At 38.1% G+C, this 17,561-nt stretch overlaps 1 protein-coding gene across 1 annotated transcript in view; it reads right to left on the bottom strand.

Moving 5' to 3' along the window:
- Positions 1–17,561, bottom strand: part of ARFGEF3 (ARFGEF family member 3) — a 151,729-nt gene that overhangs the window by 111,210 nt on the left and 22,958 nt on the right. The window contains exons 3-4 of the mRNA XM_063097320.1: positions 6,357–6,438; positions 3,807–3,938 (exon numbers count right to left, since the gene is read on the bottom strand). Of these exons, the coding sequence (XP_062953390.1) occupies positions 3,807–3,938; positions 6,357–6,438 (214 nt within the window). The remainder of the gene's footprint in view (positions 1–3,806; positions 3,939–6,356; positions 6,439–17,561) is intronic.

The following is a 17,561-nucleotide window of genomic DNA, read 5'->3' as shown; positions in this document are numbered from 1 at the left end:
ATAATCAGCCCCTGTCATTTTTCCTTTGAAAATTGTAAACTGCTCCACCAATATTCACTTTTATTATCATAAAATAAGACATCCAATAATAGAACACTCATCAAATGCCTTCTCAGTGTCCAGTATCAGATCCTTCTTTATCGTCAAGGCCAGATGCCCTCCCCTGATAGGATGCCCACATCTGTCACATGTTTATGCAGGGAGAAGACCAGCCATAATTCCTTTCAGGCTTTGAAGACTCAGCCAGCTGCATCAGTTAATAACCTCACTAAAGGTTATCTGTCAGAAAGAAAGGGGGAAAAAGTCATAATTACTTCAGTCAGAGATGTCACTGGTTATGTACATGGCGCCTGTAAAGTCCGCATGGCATTTATGGACATGGCACACAGCATGGGAAAATGTTACCAAAGGAGACAAATATTTAATCTAAATATTAAATAGCTCCCTACAATCTACTAATCCTTTTCAAAGCTAATCTATCTTCAGAGAAACCTTCTTTCTGATTCTCTACAGTTCTGACACTTTATTTGCTCAAGCTATAAAATTTTTATTTGGATTCCTTGGCCATTTCAATAAATCGAAGTTGCCTTTTCTCCCCCTTCTGTTAAATAGTAAAACCATGTTGAATAGTTCCTAGACCAAGTGATTTAACCTCATTCCTACTTGTCAGAAGCAAGCATCATTGATTTTTTAAAATTTTTAACCCTCTGATTGAAAGTCTAGGGCCTTCTTTCTAAATGAGAACACTACCATTGGAATCTTGGGTTTCATTATTAGCAAGTTTCTATTTAATGCTGGAGAAATCTCTGAAAGAGAAAACCATACTTTCTTTTCAGGAATTTAATACAATTGCTACATACTCCTAAGAGTGTGACCCAGTTCAATTTCTCATGTTTATAAACACTGGCAGACAGCAATATGTGAATAAAATGTGTAACAGCATTTTCAAAAATAACACCTAGGATTTGTTATAAAAATGTACTGTGCTGTGCTTGGACAGACATAAATAAAAACTGCATGGTGTGGCTTTATCCCTTCTGAATACTACATCCAGATCAACATTTGAAAATGCCTACTGTATCTCATTTTAAAAGATTTTTCTGTAACCTACAAAACTCATAAAAATGGCTGGAGAATTTTTACATGAAATATCTGGTTTAAATAATTTATCATGAGAATAAATTACGTAGAAGCACCAAGACTAAATTAACAAAATCTTTCATATGTAATGAGAATCCGATCTTCCCTCTAAGGACACATCCAATTCTTTCTCTGTTTTAATAAACATCGTTTTAGGGGGAATAGGTAGTAAAAGCATTTTAATGTAGTAATGATATTAGCAAAACAAGGATTTATTTAAGAGTTTTTACTCTGGTCATTACAAGTATTATAGAATTACAAGGTAAAGGGGTGTGAACTTCTGGAGATTACTAAGAAGTTGGTATAGAAAGTCCTCATGCATAGAGAATGGAGATAAACTTATTGCTCTAAGCCAGAAACTATAATTTGGATTAATGTTTACATCTAGATGAGCATTTTAAATCTCAGAAATAGAAAATGATCATGGAGCCTTCACTTGGGACTTACCACAGTCAGAAGACCATCTTCGAAGTTTTATTTGATGCTAATAATATCACCCAAAGTATAATTATCTTTTCATCATTCTTCTAGCAACTTGACTAAAAATGTCCAAAATGAAAGTATACTATTAGCTTAACGCTAGATTTGTTGTGAATTGAAATATTTTTCCCAATTCCAGTATTTACATAGTTAAAAATAACAGTATGTAGCAAAGGCCCTTATTTTATAAAGCATTTTGGAAATATAAAAAATGACAGCCCAGATTATTGTTTTTCTTTTTTTCTCACAATGTCTGATTTTCCTCACAGACTTTAACTAACAGTACCATGGTCTATTACACTGTCATTAAAAAGCCCATTAAGATAGACTTTCCACAATTTCTGGTAGAGTTAACATGTGTCACCTCCTGTCTCAGCAAGGCTAGCAGAAGGCATTGCTGGGCTGGAATTAGCCAGTACAAGTTTTCAAAACAGGTGTTACTGTTGACATTAAATGTTCTGCTTCTCCACTCCATCTAGAATAGGTATTTTCTCATTTCAATTTTTAATGCAAATTTCTGTATACCACAAATAAAACTATTCCTGGAAGAATTTCCAGAGTAATACGTAATCTGTGTGGTGTGTCTTTCGGTATGAACCAAAGCTCACCCTCTAGTATTTGGAAACCTAATAGCAGAAGAAAGACTCAACAGACTAGACTTGGAAGTCACAGAAGTGATTAGTGTGGCAGCTGGCCTTGCCTCTCTTTCAAGAGTGTCACAGAGGGAGTGGCGAAGGAAAGCAAATCTAGAGGTGGCTACTCTGTGGCTCCTATGACTGCAAAGCTGCCAAGCTTACATCGAAAGATAGGGTAAAACTGTACATTCCAGAATCAAGGAGAGTTAAAGATGAGTGAGATTTTAAAGATCAGCTGGCTTAGAGGTACTCAATGTTTACTGTGTCTAGGAATCACTTGGGACACTGGTGAAAACTTCGTACTTCCAGACCCATCTGCTGAGATTCTGATTCAGCAGCACTGAGTAGCAGTGGTAGTAGTTGTAATTAATATATAACACTTCTAAAGCACTTGCTTTATGCCAGATACTGTGATAAGTTCTTTACTAATGCCACCTTATTTAATCCTCAAAACAATCCTATTGGGTAGGTACTACTGTTTTCCTCATTTTACAGATGAGGAAATCGAGGCACAGAGTGGTTAAGAAATTGTTCAAGGACACCCTGTTAGGAAGTGAAGTAATGGGAATTCAAACCCAGGCAGGCTGGCTTCAGAGTCTGGGCTCTCAATCACTACCCTAAATGACCCACCAACAGGGTTAGGGTGAGGCCCAGGGCATTAAGAAAATGTCATGACTGAAGTCAATCTTCTCTTTTCTGAATGGAGAAAATGAAACCCAGAGAAGTGAAGTCTCTTATACAAGACAGAAATCTTTCAATGCATTTCCAGGAAAAAAAAAAAAAAATCAACCATTATATGACACCAACTATTCTTGAATATTCCTGTACACATGTTCCCCCAGGGAGGAAAAGGACAGATCTCATCATTAAAAGCTGTCTTGTTGGCTCCTGCTGTATTACTGTGACCAAGGTGTTGTCTGGGGCAGAGATTTCCATCCTTTTCTGCCCAACTCGCCATTCACTCGTAGAACATGACACATTCCAGTGAGCATAGGAACTCCCAATCATGGAGTTCCAAAAGAAAGAGAGAAATGCCATCCCTAAAAGGGAGCTGGTAACTGGAATGAGGGAGAGAGGGTTCACATAACTGGAGGAAGAAAAAAAGATATGACTCTGATATGCTCCCAAGGATGGTCCTCCTCCCCTAAACTGACCATTCTAAAATCTCAGTCTATATCAAAACATTGTTAGGTCTTTGCTTTGTTTTAACATACACAGGCGGGCAGAATACTCAGAATGATTGATCTACTCTACACTGGAACCACTCACATACACTCTCTTAAAAGGTGATACATTTCCTAATGACATTTGATATGCAGGATCAGGCCAAAAATCTTACTGATTTATTGAAACTGTAACTTTTTGCCATTAAACAATCAAGGTAATTTGGGGGGACTGTCAGCACGGGTAATAACCATCTATTCCAAATGAAAGATGGCCACAACGTGGAGGCATGACCACAGTGCAGAGGCATTTTCAAGATAACAAGTGCTGGGGGTCAGAATGTCTTCCTGTCCCAATGACGCACACTGGTGGCCACGTCACACCAACCTTCATCACTTCCACCTGCAGGTCTTCATTAAGTGAAGGCGTCACTTTCACGGCATTCAGGATCTGATTGAGCAGCTGCTTCTCATCAGAGTCTGTTTCCATGGATACAAACCTTTCTTCTGACAGAAGCTTCTGTAAAGAGGCACAAGGCAGTGATCACAGACAGGCTGTCCCCTGCTGCCTTATTCTGTTGTATCTTATTACGTACTGATCATTTTTCTTACTCGGGAGGCACATAGCTGAATGCCATTAGGAAAGATCTTATGCTATGTGCCATTAAAAAAAAAGTGCATCCAACCATGGGTAAACAGTTTTTGGCAAAGACCTTTTCCTGATATTAGATAATTCATTCCAAATTTCATCAAGCAAAATTCTAATAGAGGATGTCTGTGCCCAGGAGAATCCAGCCCTGCACAGGAGTCACACACAGGCATACCCTTTCTGAAGGTAGCTCTGTCACAGGAAAGTAGAAGGTCTTGTTGACAAGTTCATTTTTCAGATATTTATCTTTTCACTTCCTAATGTGAGCAGTCATTTGTCCAGGGATTATCCATAAATCTTAATATACATCCCCATCAGAAAATGAATCTCACAAAAACCTGAACAAGAAGATAGTCACTTTCATGAGGACTCCCAGAAGTCTACCTCCCAAGATAACCCTTTGCTATTTCAGCACAACTTTTACTTTTCACAAAATTCTTCCTCAGATTGTATCAAAACCCATCTGCCTACAATTTCTACTCCGTCATCATTCCCTGCAGCCATCTGGATCAAGCTTCTAAAATATCTGAAGTCAGCTATCAAGTCCACTCAAATCTTTTCTTTTCCATACAAAACCTCCTCAGGCTCCTTCAAATGTTCTCTGCACAGTAACTTGCTTAGAATGTGGCCTCCAGAGTGAACGTGACACCTCAAAGGAGGTGTGACATTAAAGGTGATGTGTAACTCGGATCACATGCACAGATCAAATGACCTTTGCCATAGTCACAGCATATTCTCTGCTGACTCACCCTGAAACCCCTAATTCTCATTCACAAGGGCTGCAATTAAGGTTTTCTACCACATTCCATCCTGGTGCAGTTCATTTTTGAGACCCCAATATAGGACTTTATATTTGTCCCTGTTTAATTTGCTCTTTTACAGTGTGGCTTAGAGTTGCAGCCTGTGAAGAACTTTGGGAATTCTGATTCAACCAGTGTGATGACTCCCTCTTTTACCTTTATGCCACTGTGGATCTAGAACACAAGTATTTCAAACCTTTTACTTAAGACCCCCTGACATTCTGCCTATATTCTCTCAAAAGGAATTTTTTCAGAATCACATGATATACCCAGGGCAGCTCAGAGTTAAAGTTTAGGTACAAAGCTGTTTTTACTTAAAGTGATAAAGACTGGCAAGTCCTAAAATTGTGCCGAAAGTTAACAGAGGCAGCAGGGGATGGTAAAAGGAAGACTCGCAGCCCACCAAGTCATTGACACTAATATGATTTGATAAGCCCTTAACAACACGGTACTGCAACTTGGAATGTTATAGGGTTCATAAGGAGAGAAACTAAATGGAAAATCTATATGATACTGGAGAAAAAGAAACAAGAGTGGCAGGTCAGAACAAATTCTCATTCATTTTTAGGGTTGGCCTAGTTGCCTTGGAGAAAAGCAAAAAGTTGACAATATTTAAAAATTTCAATTGCTGTTGCATATTAAAATATACATTATCTAATTCCAATCCACTGGGGAAAAAAGGGCTTTCTCACCCTTTCATATGTATTAACTCTTAAAAGGTATCGGGGACCTCTCTGAACTTTAAAAGCTATAAAAGTCCCCACTGACATGACAAGACATCCAACAAATGCCACCAATCCAGGGTTATTCTGAACAAACCCCACAGGCTTGAACTTCACAGTGCTGTCTCTTAGAAATCAAACCACTTTAAAAAGACAATGTATTTATATACTCATCACCTTGTCACTTTTGGAACTAGATCCACATTATGTTTGGTGTAAAACACAGATGAACAAATGCTCAGAGAAAGAAATGTGTTCCAGCCAATCTGACTTTTTTTACTAAACCAAATTTCCTTTTTCTTCCCAATCTTGCTATGGAAATGAAATGTATTAAAACATTTTCCAACCTAAATGTAGATTAAAAATCAAAATCTTACCAGCTGACTGTCAGTTCTCATTACACAGAATCACAGATGTTGAATGCATAAAAGATTTGAAGTGGTATGAACTTGGGGTCACTTTCCCGGCATCCCTTATTCTCCTAAAAGTTGGATGCCACAAAAATATTTCATTTCTGTGTGGGCTTAGCTGTGTCCCCATGAGTCAGTGTGTGACTACAAAGGTGCAACAAAATAATGTTAAGTACAGAGAAATTCTGGTGAATATAAGGAAATCCTGTTATCTTCTGTAATTATTTCCTGGTTCAGTGAAACTGCAGGGTGGGTCTTCAAAAAGCCAGGCTTTATAAAATGTTAACTATTTGCTCTTTCAATGCCAAAGTGGCCCGTCAATATCTGTCACTGCATTGCATTCAGTCAAAGCCATACCTGCATCCCTGCCAAAGCATGTTGGGCCAGCTTCACATTCTTGGATTCCAAAGCCAACTGGAGAGGCAGCAGGCATTTCTCCCTGGCAAACATAATAAGGCAATGTGTGAGCTCAGTAAGGCTGGCAGTCAAGCAGTATAAGCCTTATGTACATCCACCCCCAAATGCCATCACATACATTCATACATGAAAACTATAACCAATAATGAAAATGCATGCAGGCTTAAAGAGACACAGCAAAAAAGCTGTGCAGAAATAATAGCATATTAGCATCTCGCCTTCTTCGTATGGCTACAAGAAGAGCAAACCTGAGGACTTTAAATAATTAGTACATGGTACACTAATTAGCACACAGTGGGACCCTCACCTGTCCATGAACATGCTTTGTTCTTTCCCAGATTAATGCCATTGCTCACACGCAGTATACCTGGGGTGAACAACTCTAGAAGCAGCATTTATGTAGATTTCTATGCCTTGTTCGCACCTCTTCCTTACCTAGCAAGTAGCTGCATCACCACCAGCACTCTGCCTTATCAATATAAATTAAAATTCTATTAATTTGTCCATTCCTGTCCAACTCAAAATATTCAAACATTTATAATTTTAAAATTTGCTCTACAGCCTTCATCAAGAGGCAGATTTGAATTTTGTAACAGTTTCTTATCAAACATGTTTCCAAGACAGAAAAGCAAATGGACCATCAACAGCACTGGCCAGTGAGAGCTACCTGGATGCCACATTACCCGCTGTGGTGGGAGAAACAAACAAACAAACAAATACAGGGACAGCTACATGGATATTTTAAAGCTTAAAAAAAGGGGGGCCCTAAAATATGTTAGGAATAAGTCAAAAGAACTACAAAGACAAAAATATCTTTCTGTTAGAAGCATCCACTCTAAATAATTAAACAATAGATCAAGAATTTTAATCAACCCATTATTTCCCTATGGAGTTACACTGGCACAGCAAATGAAATGTTACTTCATTTTACCAGGTTCCCCCACCCGCATTTAAACCAGGGCAGCCCTATTTTTATCTGTTTTATATTTTCAATATATACTCAAATATTCATTGATTTTAGTTAGGACTGAGACCATATGGACTGCACAGCCTGAAACATTTATAATCTAGCTCTTTACAGGAAAGTTTGCCAACCCATGATACGTGTTATCTATACTCCTTGCTACAACCCTGCAGAATAGGTCCTAAAATGCCTTTTTTTGTGGATAGGGGAGCAGAGTTAAGTATATTGACTGAGATTGCCCAACTTATGAATGGTTAGGGTTTGAATCCACATCTGTGTGATTATACAGCCACGTTCTTTCTGCCAAACACTGATACCTTTCAATTCAGCCAAAACCTAATTGAACCATCTCCATCTACCAGTCCTGCCTGGTGGTCAGGACTTGCATGAGGAGCAGTTCAGTGATGTCCCTAGAGTTGTGGTGCAAGCTGGCAATCTTGGCATTTGTCAGTAACCTGGCTCAGGTTAGCAATATCAAACTTGAGAATTTATAAACAGGTGAGAGAATGGAATGAGGATTTCAAGAAGCACAAAAGTAGTCACAGAAAATAAGTAAATCAATGAGCATGGCTATGTCCCAATAAAACTTTATTTACAAAAATAAGCTAAAGGCTATATTTAACCTATAGACTGTAGTTTGCTCAGCCCTGATATAGCCAAAGTGCCCAAAACAGATCATTATTTTCAGAACAGGATAAGCAGATCTAATCTTTTCATGTATCCAGGAAGATTTTGCACAGGATAGGGGCTAACTGTCCTGGGAGGGTCTTAGCAAAATCAGTTATAGTACCAAGATCTCTCTTAGAAAATAAGTGCTTTGAAGCAGAATCACTATAGACAGAGATTCCATCTGGGCACTAAACCAAGGCACTCCATCTACCCAACCATCCATTCAACCAACAGTTGAGTGCCTACTGTGAGCCAGGCACCATGCTGGGTACTAGGGAAGATTCAATGGAATAAGACAGAACAGGTACCTGTTTCATTTGTATTTGTGGGATGAAAGAGAGAAAAAAATAAACTTGCATTTATTTCTCTAGTCTAACCTGTCACTACAACCTTAAAACAGTCATTCTTACTCTTGTTTAACATTTGAGAAAATGGGGGTTCAGAGAGGTTTTGTAGCCTGCCAAAAATCACACAGCTAATATGTGTTGGAAACAATTCAAATACAAATCCAGCTGACTCCCAAGACTAAGTTCCTACCAACCTCCTTTGGTCTCAAAAGATCAGAGAAAAGCTAGAATATATGCATTTGTTAATCTTTTTTGGATCATGGACACAGAAAAATCTGGCAAAAGACCCTCTTCCTAGAGGAGGCACATAGCATTTCAGGGGATTCATGGGCCTTCAGACCCCCACCTCCATATGGATCCCGTTTAGAATCCCTGCCCTTAGGAGAAAGGACTCTGCCCAACATGGCAGCAACTATGAGGTCTGCATCAGAGAAGAAAGCAATGTTCCCTGGCTGGACTTAGGTTTCTGCTGGGATGGCCTTTGAAGTGACATTACACTGCACCCTGTTAACTTTTTCAAGGTTAAAAAAAAAGAGAGAGGTAGTTTTTTCTGCATGCACACATGTGTGGTGAGGGGGGACAACTGACTCTCTTCACTGTCCAAGGCCTCTCATCCCCTCAGACCCAGTGACCCCCTAGAGTAGTGTCACAAGCCTCAGATCCTGACTTCAATTGGAAAGGAACACATGTGGAAATGAAGGAAACTCATGGGGCCTAACTGATTTCATTGCTTGCTCCATGATATTATAAAAACCCTCCTGCCTTCATTTTTTAAAAGTGATTTTAATGAAAGAGAATAACAGGCCTGTTAATTGAGTCTCAGGATGAAATTGATAGTGAAGATGCAACACGGCACACACTCAGCCCCCCTTCTGCATACTGTATTAGAATAAATCATCTTTTGATCTTTCTAGACGCTGCCTCATTGGGAAAAGGGCACACCAAAAGCCAACATTCAATTACATTAAGTGATTATTTTTTTATGCACAGGCACATGCAAATTCATTCTTGCCTAATTAAATAAAGGCAATGGCCCCAGGTTTCATGTCCTGACATGTCATTATTCTTAAAGATGAAGGATTAGCAGTGCTGCATATGCATGAGGAAGACATCATCCCGTGATACTGCATCTGGTCATGTCAAGGAGACTGAGCCTATTTCCTTAACCTGCATTGCCACGGTTCACAGACCTGCTTTATTAAAGGCCTAGAAGATAACAATGGACAAAGGGAAATTAACATAGGTGAATAGGGGAAGAGTTTGGATTTACCAATAATTGCCTTTCATGAAAAGAATAAACATGAACTTCAAGTAAAATCGAGTATATTTCTGAATGTTAGGCCAATCGTTCTTTGATGTACTGGGTGGGAAGGAGCATGGAGATACTTCACATTTCCAAGGTCTGCTAACACTCTAGAATTCTAAGATTCAATGAGCCAAGCCATTTATTAAATAACTGTCTGAACTCCTTCACATCATAACCATCGCTCTGGTTGAAATTAGTGGCTCATATGTGCGAAATACATACTATACATGTTCAAATTTACTCTTTCATTTAATTGTAACTTTTGAAGGTGGAGATTTAATTGTCAACAAAACTTAAACTAAGAGAGATTAGGTCACTGTTCAAGGTCACCTGTTTGTAAATGACAGAGCTTTGATTTAGATGTAGACTATCTGTTTCCAAAACCTACGTCCTCAAGCCTACACCACGATGTCTATGCCAATAGACAGCTCCCTACCAACTATGACACATGCCACTGCTTTAAAATGGCAATTTGAATGTCCACCAGGTTAAAATGGAGACAGGAATTGTAGTGGATTATGTCTCCCCAAAACTCCCTGAAGCTTGAATTGTGTCTCCCAAGTTTTAGGTAGTAGAAAATTAGCCCCCACTGTGACTGTTAAGAGGGTGGGAAATCCTATTATGGTAATTGAAAGGTGGAACTTGAAGAGGTGATTGGATTGTAGGACTGTGCAGTAGTGAATGGATTAAAAATGGTGGTCAGGGGCGTGGTTCTGAGGGCTTTAGAAGAAGAGAGAAGAGAGTTCATCTTTCTCGCTCTCTCTGCTTTCATCATCTTGCAATGTGAGACCTCTCGATGGGCTTTGGACTTCCCAGCCTCAGAAACTGTAAGCAATAAATTTCATTTTGTTTACAAATTACCCAGTTCCACGTATTTTGTTATAGCAACATAAATGGACTAATACAGGGATCAAACAAGGGATGTAAATTATCTTATTTTGGGTGATAATTCATGAAGTGATGCAATAGAGTTGACAGTTGGTGTGTAGTTACGAAAAGGTGGAAGCAGTATGGATGAGTAGAAAAAGTTTGGTTTTGGGACCAGCAGCTGGGTTCAAGCCACAACCAACACCTTTCCTAATGATCATGACCTTTCCTAATTTGAGTACAGAAGATTTCACCCTCCTGTTGTGACACCTAGGATGTTATTATTTGTGTTTATTAATATGGATGCTTTAAATGATTTGCACCAACACTGATGAACTGTCATCGATTAAGCCAGGGTCAATTCCACTGAGGCAATTTGAATTAAACTGGTTCCTTAATTGATTTTTTCTACAGTGCAGTTAAAATGTTTCCATTTATTTCTATTTTCATTTCTATTTTAATGAAATTATTTTTATCTGTATCAATCCTTTTCTTTAATATTTCAAAACAAAAGATCAGATTCCCTCTTCAGGAACTGCTTTAGGCCCTAAAGATACAGCTGTGAACAACATAAAATCCCTTTCTCCTGTAGGCTTTCATGATTTCCTGGCAAGCTTATTGCAATTATTAAGTTGAGGATATGAAATTGCCATTTCTGTAGGTCAGAATGGGTTGAATGTTGGCAATTTTATATGATTCAATCTTATAAAAAGAATCTCAAATAATATAATGTAGTTATGCTCACATTTTACCTCAAGATATAAACTTTTATTATCTATCGTTTTCTTATAAAAGGTGTACATGTACATTTAAAAAACTCAAACAGTACAAAAGGATATACAGCAATCAAAATCAATTAGAGCACTATCTGAGAGTTTAGCTGAATGTTGACAGTGGGTATTTCCAGACAGTGGCATGGGGGATCTTTTCTTTTTTCATATTTTCTATTTGTGCCAATTTTTATATAATAACTCTAGTGTATATTTGCATAATATGAGAAAAAAATACTTTTTTAAAGTCATAAAGCCATTGGATCCTCACAAAAATGACCATCATAGCATTTTCTTTTCCTTGTCAGCTCAAAAAGGTAAGCAAATTTTCCAATATAAAAACAAAATATTAAATATGGAATTCATTTTCTTCCATTTCTTTCTGGCATTTACATCAACAATCCAATTATTCTTTATAGCAATTCAGCATGCTTGCTATTCTGGTCCATAAACAAAACTTCCATTTACATTATAGGCCTCACTATGCTAATGGGTTTGTTTGCTTTTATAATAAAACCATAAAGTAAACTTATCAATCATTAAAAAATTTTTAAATACCACATTTTATTTTTCCTATTTGATATGTCTCATTTAAAAAATAAGTGGCAAAAGAATAGAAAGGACCATAAATATGAAAACATTTGTTACATTATCATGATAGGACAATGAGTTTATCGTTTTTCATTTTAAAGTTTTCATCTAATATTCTTGCAATATTTTAAAAATATAAAACACTACAGGGAGAGTTAATTTTTTTTACAAGGGAGAGTAAATTTTTACTCATTTTGGAAAAAATTAACAATGGATTATGGCTTGGATTTTCACCTGTAATCTAGGATTATCAATATTAATACTTCTGCCATAGATATAAATTCTATGTAATTAGGGGTGCTATGGTTTGATGTTTATCTCCTCCAAAACTCATGTTGAAACTGAATCCCCAATGTGGCAGTATGGTGAGGTGGGACGTTTAAGAGGTGATTTAGTTTGTTGTTCATTAGTTCACTAATAGATTAATGGATAATGGATTAATGAGGTAATGGATTAATGGGTTATCACAGGAGTGGGACTGGTGGCTTTATAAGAAGAATAAGAGAGATATGAGCTAGCACACTTAGTCCCCTTGACATGTGATGCCCAGCACCATCTAGGGACTCTGCAGAGTGTCCCCACCAGCAAGAAGGCCCTCACCAGATGCGTCCCCTTGACCTTGGACTTCCCAGCCTCCAGAACTGTAAGACATACATTCTTATAAATTATTAATAATAATTATAAATTATTATTCTTATACATTTAAATTACTCAATCTCAGGTATTCAGTTATAGAAACAAAAAAGTCTAAGACAAGAGAAAAAAACACTAAAGATTTTTATTTCTAGGGGAGAAAAGTGACATGAAATTCATATTAATCTTAAGGGAGGCTGTTCTAGAATTCATTTTTCTACAAATATTGAGCATCTATTAGGTGGGTATAGCACACTGAACTTAGCACTGAGTATAAAACAAAGGAAATGCAGGCATCATTCCTGTCCAAGATAGGAGCAAGTATAAATTCACCTTCCAATAACCAAAAAGAGCAAAATACCCGAGAAGTGTTAACATCAAGACCATTTCAAGATTTGGCTGAGCTGAGAAGATGAGCAAGTCCAGTAAAAAGGCCTTCTCATTCCATTGGACACAACACGTTGTGTTGGACACACATATTGGCCTTCTTCTTTAGATTAAGTGTCCTGTCACTTTCAACCAAAGGATTCCTAACTGATACAAGGGAAAGCAGAGAGGCAACTGACGTCACAGAAATGCCACTTATTAAAACCTTCAGTTGCCAGCTATTTAACTCTCAGAACCACCCAATGAGGAGGGAAAAATATTCTTGGCATTTATCAATGAGGGACACAAGGCGAAGGGAAGAAAATTCACCCTGGACAAGAGGTAGAGCAGGCACTGGGCCCCTGAGCTCCTGCTCCTGGGCAGTATGCGACCTTAATGGTTACCATTTGCCAGTCTCACACTGTATTCCAAGAACTGGGTTAAGCGTTTTATACATAGCAAGCCTTTAAAGGATCTTTTATCAGGAAGGTCCTTCCTTGCTGTCCACTGTCAATCCATCTTGACGTTTCCTTACATTATCTCCCACTTCAGTCATGTACATGTTGACTTTTACATTTTCCTACCGTGATACACTGTGAACTGCTCCTCACCTCCATCGACACACTTCACAATTCCTCATAGAACCACTTCCTGCAGCACCAGGGGAAGTTTTTGCTCAAGATTTCCATAAAAAGCAATTAGTCCATATATATCAAGAGCTTAATAATATTAATATGCTTTGACCTAGGATTTCCTCCTCTAGTAACCTTTTCTAAGGAAATAATCATAGATGTGGTAAAGTGTTACATGCAAACATTTTTACTATAGTTTTATTTATAATGTAAATAAGGTTAAATATATCATGGTATACTACAGAATTAAATAATATATAATAACTAAAAATATTGTGAAGTTATTACTAATACAGGAAAATGCTTTGAAAATGTTATGCAAAAAACCTGAGGATACAATGTAGAATACTGTATTTGTCTGTTTCTGCTGCTTATAACAAAATACTTGGAACTGGGTAATTTATAAAGAAAACAAAATTTATTGCTTACAGTTTCAGAGGCTGGGAAGTCCAAAGTCCAGGGAATACTTCTGGTGAGGGTCTTGGTGGTGGCAATAGTGACTCAGGGGTCTCACATGGCAGAAAATGGCTCAGCAGAGAGAAAATAGTTCCTCAAACACTCTCCTTTGAAAGTCCTCTGAACCACATCCCTGACCACTATTTTTAATCCATTCACTATGTCATGGTCCTACAATCTAATCACCTCTCCAAGGCCCCACCTTTCAGTTACCATAATAGGATTTCCCACCCTCAATAGTTACAGTGGGGACTAAGCCTCAGTGAGGCTTGGGGAGGAGGCATGCAATATACAGCAAATACATACCATGCCACGGTCCTACTCTTGAATAAAAAATTACATACACATAAAGAGTGGGTGCAGGAGGGAGGCAGAGAAACTGGAAATTCCCCAAATACTTCTGGAATGTATTTCTGCCTTTTGGGGACATGGATGATTTGGTTTTATTATTTATATGTTTTCACGTTTAAAAAAATTTCAAAAATAAAATATATTACCTTTAAAATTTAGCAGAGTTTAACCAAGCAAAGAAAAAAAGAAAAGAAAAATAAAAAGATATATGTTACTTTTAGAATTAGAGAAAAGCTGGAGTTAGCTCTGTCCTACCTGTGTGTAAACATGCACTCGCTTTCCTTCAAAGCCTTCGGCCTGGAACCCTGAATGGCTGTTTCCTGTAATGGATTCAATCTGATCCTTCCTGCACTTCCTCTGTGCTAATTTCACCTCTTCTGTTGAGTCACCATCCTTCCGACTTTATCAAAAACTGGGCCATATTCCTAGAATAGTTTCCCTTTATCTTCCCCCTGAAGAAATTTCCTTACCATCTTTCAGATACTTAGTGGACTATTTCATCTCCCTAAAGCCTTTTTGACTGAAACTAGGCTTGCTTATGATCCTGAAATATAGTTACCTTAGTCGCATACATAATTTAAAATCAGTGTACTTAGTTTAATGTTGCTTCTTTCTGACATGTTTTCCTATGATTGAGCTTTCAGGTTTAGAGTGTGAATATACTAACAGCATAAAACGTGCCCATGGAAATTGTTCTGCCCTGCCTGGGATCATGGAACCATGTGCATTTTGCTACTTGATGATGTTTTTCATGATTGAAATGCTCCAACTGGCAATCTAGAGTTAGGACTCTGCCCAGAATCTCCAGCAGGGGGGCAGCATCAGTCTGCTATGAAGTGGCATGCAGAAAAAAACAACAACAAAAATACTTCTAACTCAAATACTCAAATCTGAGGGAAGAGAAAATTAGGTGGACAAAACCATAGCAATCTTTTTCATATGCTGATCATCTTATGCAAATGTGTAGCTACTTCTTGAAACATGGCAACTGTATGGCATAAATCTTTCAGAAAAGTCCATATAACCAAAGACAGGTAACTTCAAAACAAGACAGAAGTCATCACTTTGAGAAAAAACTGATTTCCCATTCTAGTCAGGGCTCAATGGCCTATCAAAGCTAACAAATAATACACATACGCATTTCTTATAACTTCTTATATATTAAATTCCATGACAGCAAAATGTTAGGCTAACTGTAAAGTAACACTTCTCTATGAAATAGAAATTTCCAGTTATGATGTCAAAGTGTCACATAAAACCAGTGTATTACCAGATCAACACAACTGACAGAATTAAAACTGGTATTCCTAAATGATTAATAATTCATATGTGAGAAATACATAAGATTTTTAGTAATAAATAGCTCATTTTTAACAATAAATATTTATTTAGCCTACTATATGTCCCAGTGTCATATGAGATATTAGGTATATGATGATGAATAAGACACACAATTCCTTTCCACATGGAATCAATAGTCTAGGGGAGGTAACAGACAAATGATAATATGCAAACGTTAAGCATAAGTTACTTACTATGTAAATAAGGTAGTACTTACTTGTATTTAAGCACAAGGTACATAAATACAAGGTATTTTTTTTTTTTTGACCGGTAAGGGGATCGCAACCCTCAGCACAGTGTGGTCTGCACCACGCTCAGCCAGTGAGCACACCGGCCAGCTCTATATAGGATCCGAACCTGCAGCCTCGGCGCTACCAGCACCGCACTCTCCCGAGTGAGCCACGGGGCCGGCCCTACAAGGTACTTTTATTTAAGTATACACAACCAAATATAAACATATAATGGGAGTGGAAGAGATCCTGGCTAGAAAAATGCAAGTGTCTTCACAGACAAGGTGATATTCATTTGGCCTTGAAATGGAGGGGACAGAATAGGACTTAGTCAGCCAAATGAAGAAGAGGAACAGTATATCCCCAGTTGAGGTTGTAAGTGCAAAGGTACAGAGTGGGTTCATGCAATAGCCAAAGTCCCACTGTGACGGGATGAGGAAGTCATGGTGGGAAGACGGGTGAGAAATGAGTTTGACAAGGTATATCTGAGATAGGTTTTGAAAGGTCTTGGATGCCATGCCAGAAAAACTAGCCTTTAGCCAGTTGAAAATGAGGAGCTAATAGAAAAATTTTAATGATGGAAATAATGTATCTCAGACATTTTCTACAAAATGGAATTCTGGCTATAATGTAGAGAATGGATAAAAAGTAAGAAATTTTGGAGTCAAAATAATGTGGGTCAAATCAGACCCTGTGCAATAAGTATTTAACCTCTTCAACCTTCACTTTCTTTATTTAAAAATATGGAACTAAGATTGCCTGCTTCAAAAAGTGTTATAATGATTAGACAAGAAGCTACATTAACCAAATTTCTAATTGATTGCCCAGGGCCATCCTAATATTTACAGCACTCCTCAAGGCCCCTGGCCCAACCCCTTTCTCTACATACCCCTGGCACTGTCCTGCCCCACAAGGAGTCCCAAGGGCACAGATATAGACTCTTCAGCCTAGGCCAGTTTCAGTCTACAATTCCTGCAAATAGCTGCCCAGTGGTCAGCCCTTAGGACTAAGGATGCACACAGCTGAGGCAACGACTGCACTCTGAAAGAGAAGCTTGGGAAGAGGCCTGCATGCAGATTCTGGAAGGAGGCTCACCATAGTCTGAGCAGGGAATTCTGAAGTCTCAAGTACCCAGAGCATGATCTGAGATAGCAGGGTGGGCTTTGAGTGGGAACATTCCCTCAGCCCTGAGAACAGCAAGAATGGGACATCTACAATGAAAGGCTAATAGAGCCAGGCATATTGTACATAACAAATAATTATCACGGTGCTTTCTCTAATTGTCACACTTGTATTGTTATTATAGTTTTGTTGTTGTCATCATTACTAATCTGAAGCAGGAAAGCTTGGAGGAAGAACACCACTCTGCTATAAAGGCCCAGCACTGAAAGTGCATTTAGATGTCTGCATTGAGAAATGGAAAGGAAGAAACTGAACCTAGAGACAGCATGGAAACGGAGTACAGAGGATCTTGTGGAAGAGCCATTTTGAGAAAGTAAGTGGGAAGGACAATAACTATATTCTTGTATATTTTGAGTTCGAAGTTCCTTTGGGTATCCAAGTGTTGACAGGTAAACAATTGAATGTACTGGTTTGGGGCTCAGGAAAAACTTGGAAGTTAT

Source organism: Cynocephalus volans, chromosome 5 (genome assembly GCF_027409185.1).
Source record: "Cynocephalus volans isolate mCynVol1 chromosome 5, mCynVol1.pri, whole genome shotgun sequence".
NCBI classification, from domain to species: Eukaryota; Metazoa; Chordata; class Mammalia; order Dermoptera; family Cynocephalidae; genus Cynocephalus; species Cynocephalus volans.
Note: the sequence above shows the minus strand (reverse complement) of the source record. Positions and strands in the feature narration are given on the sequence as shown.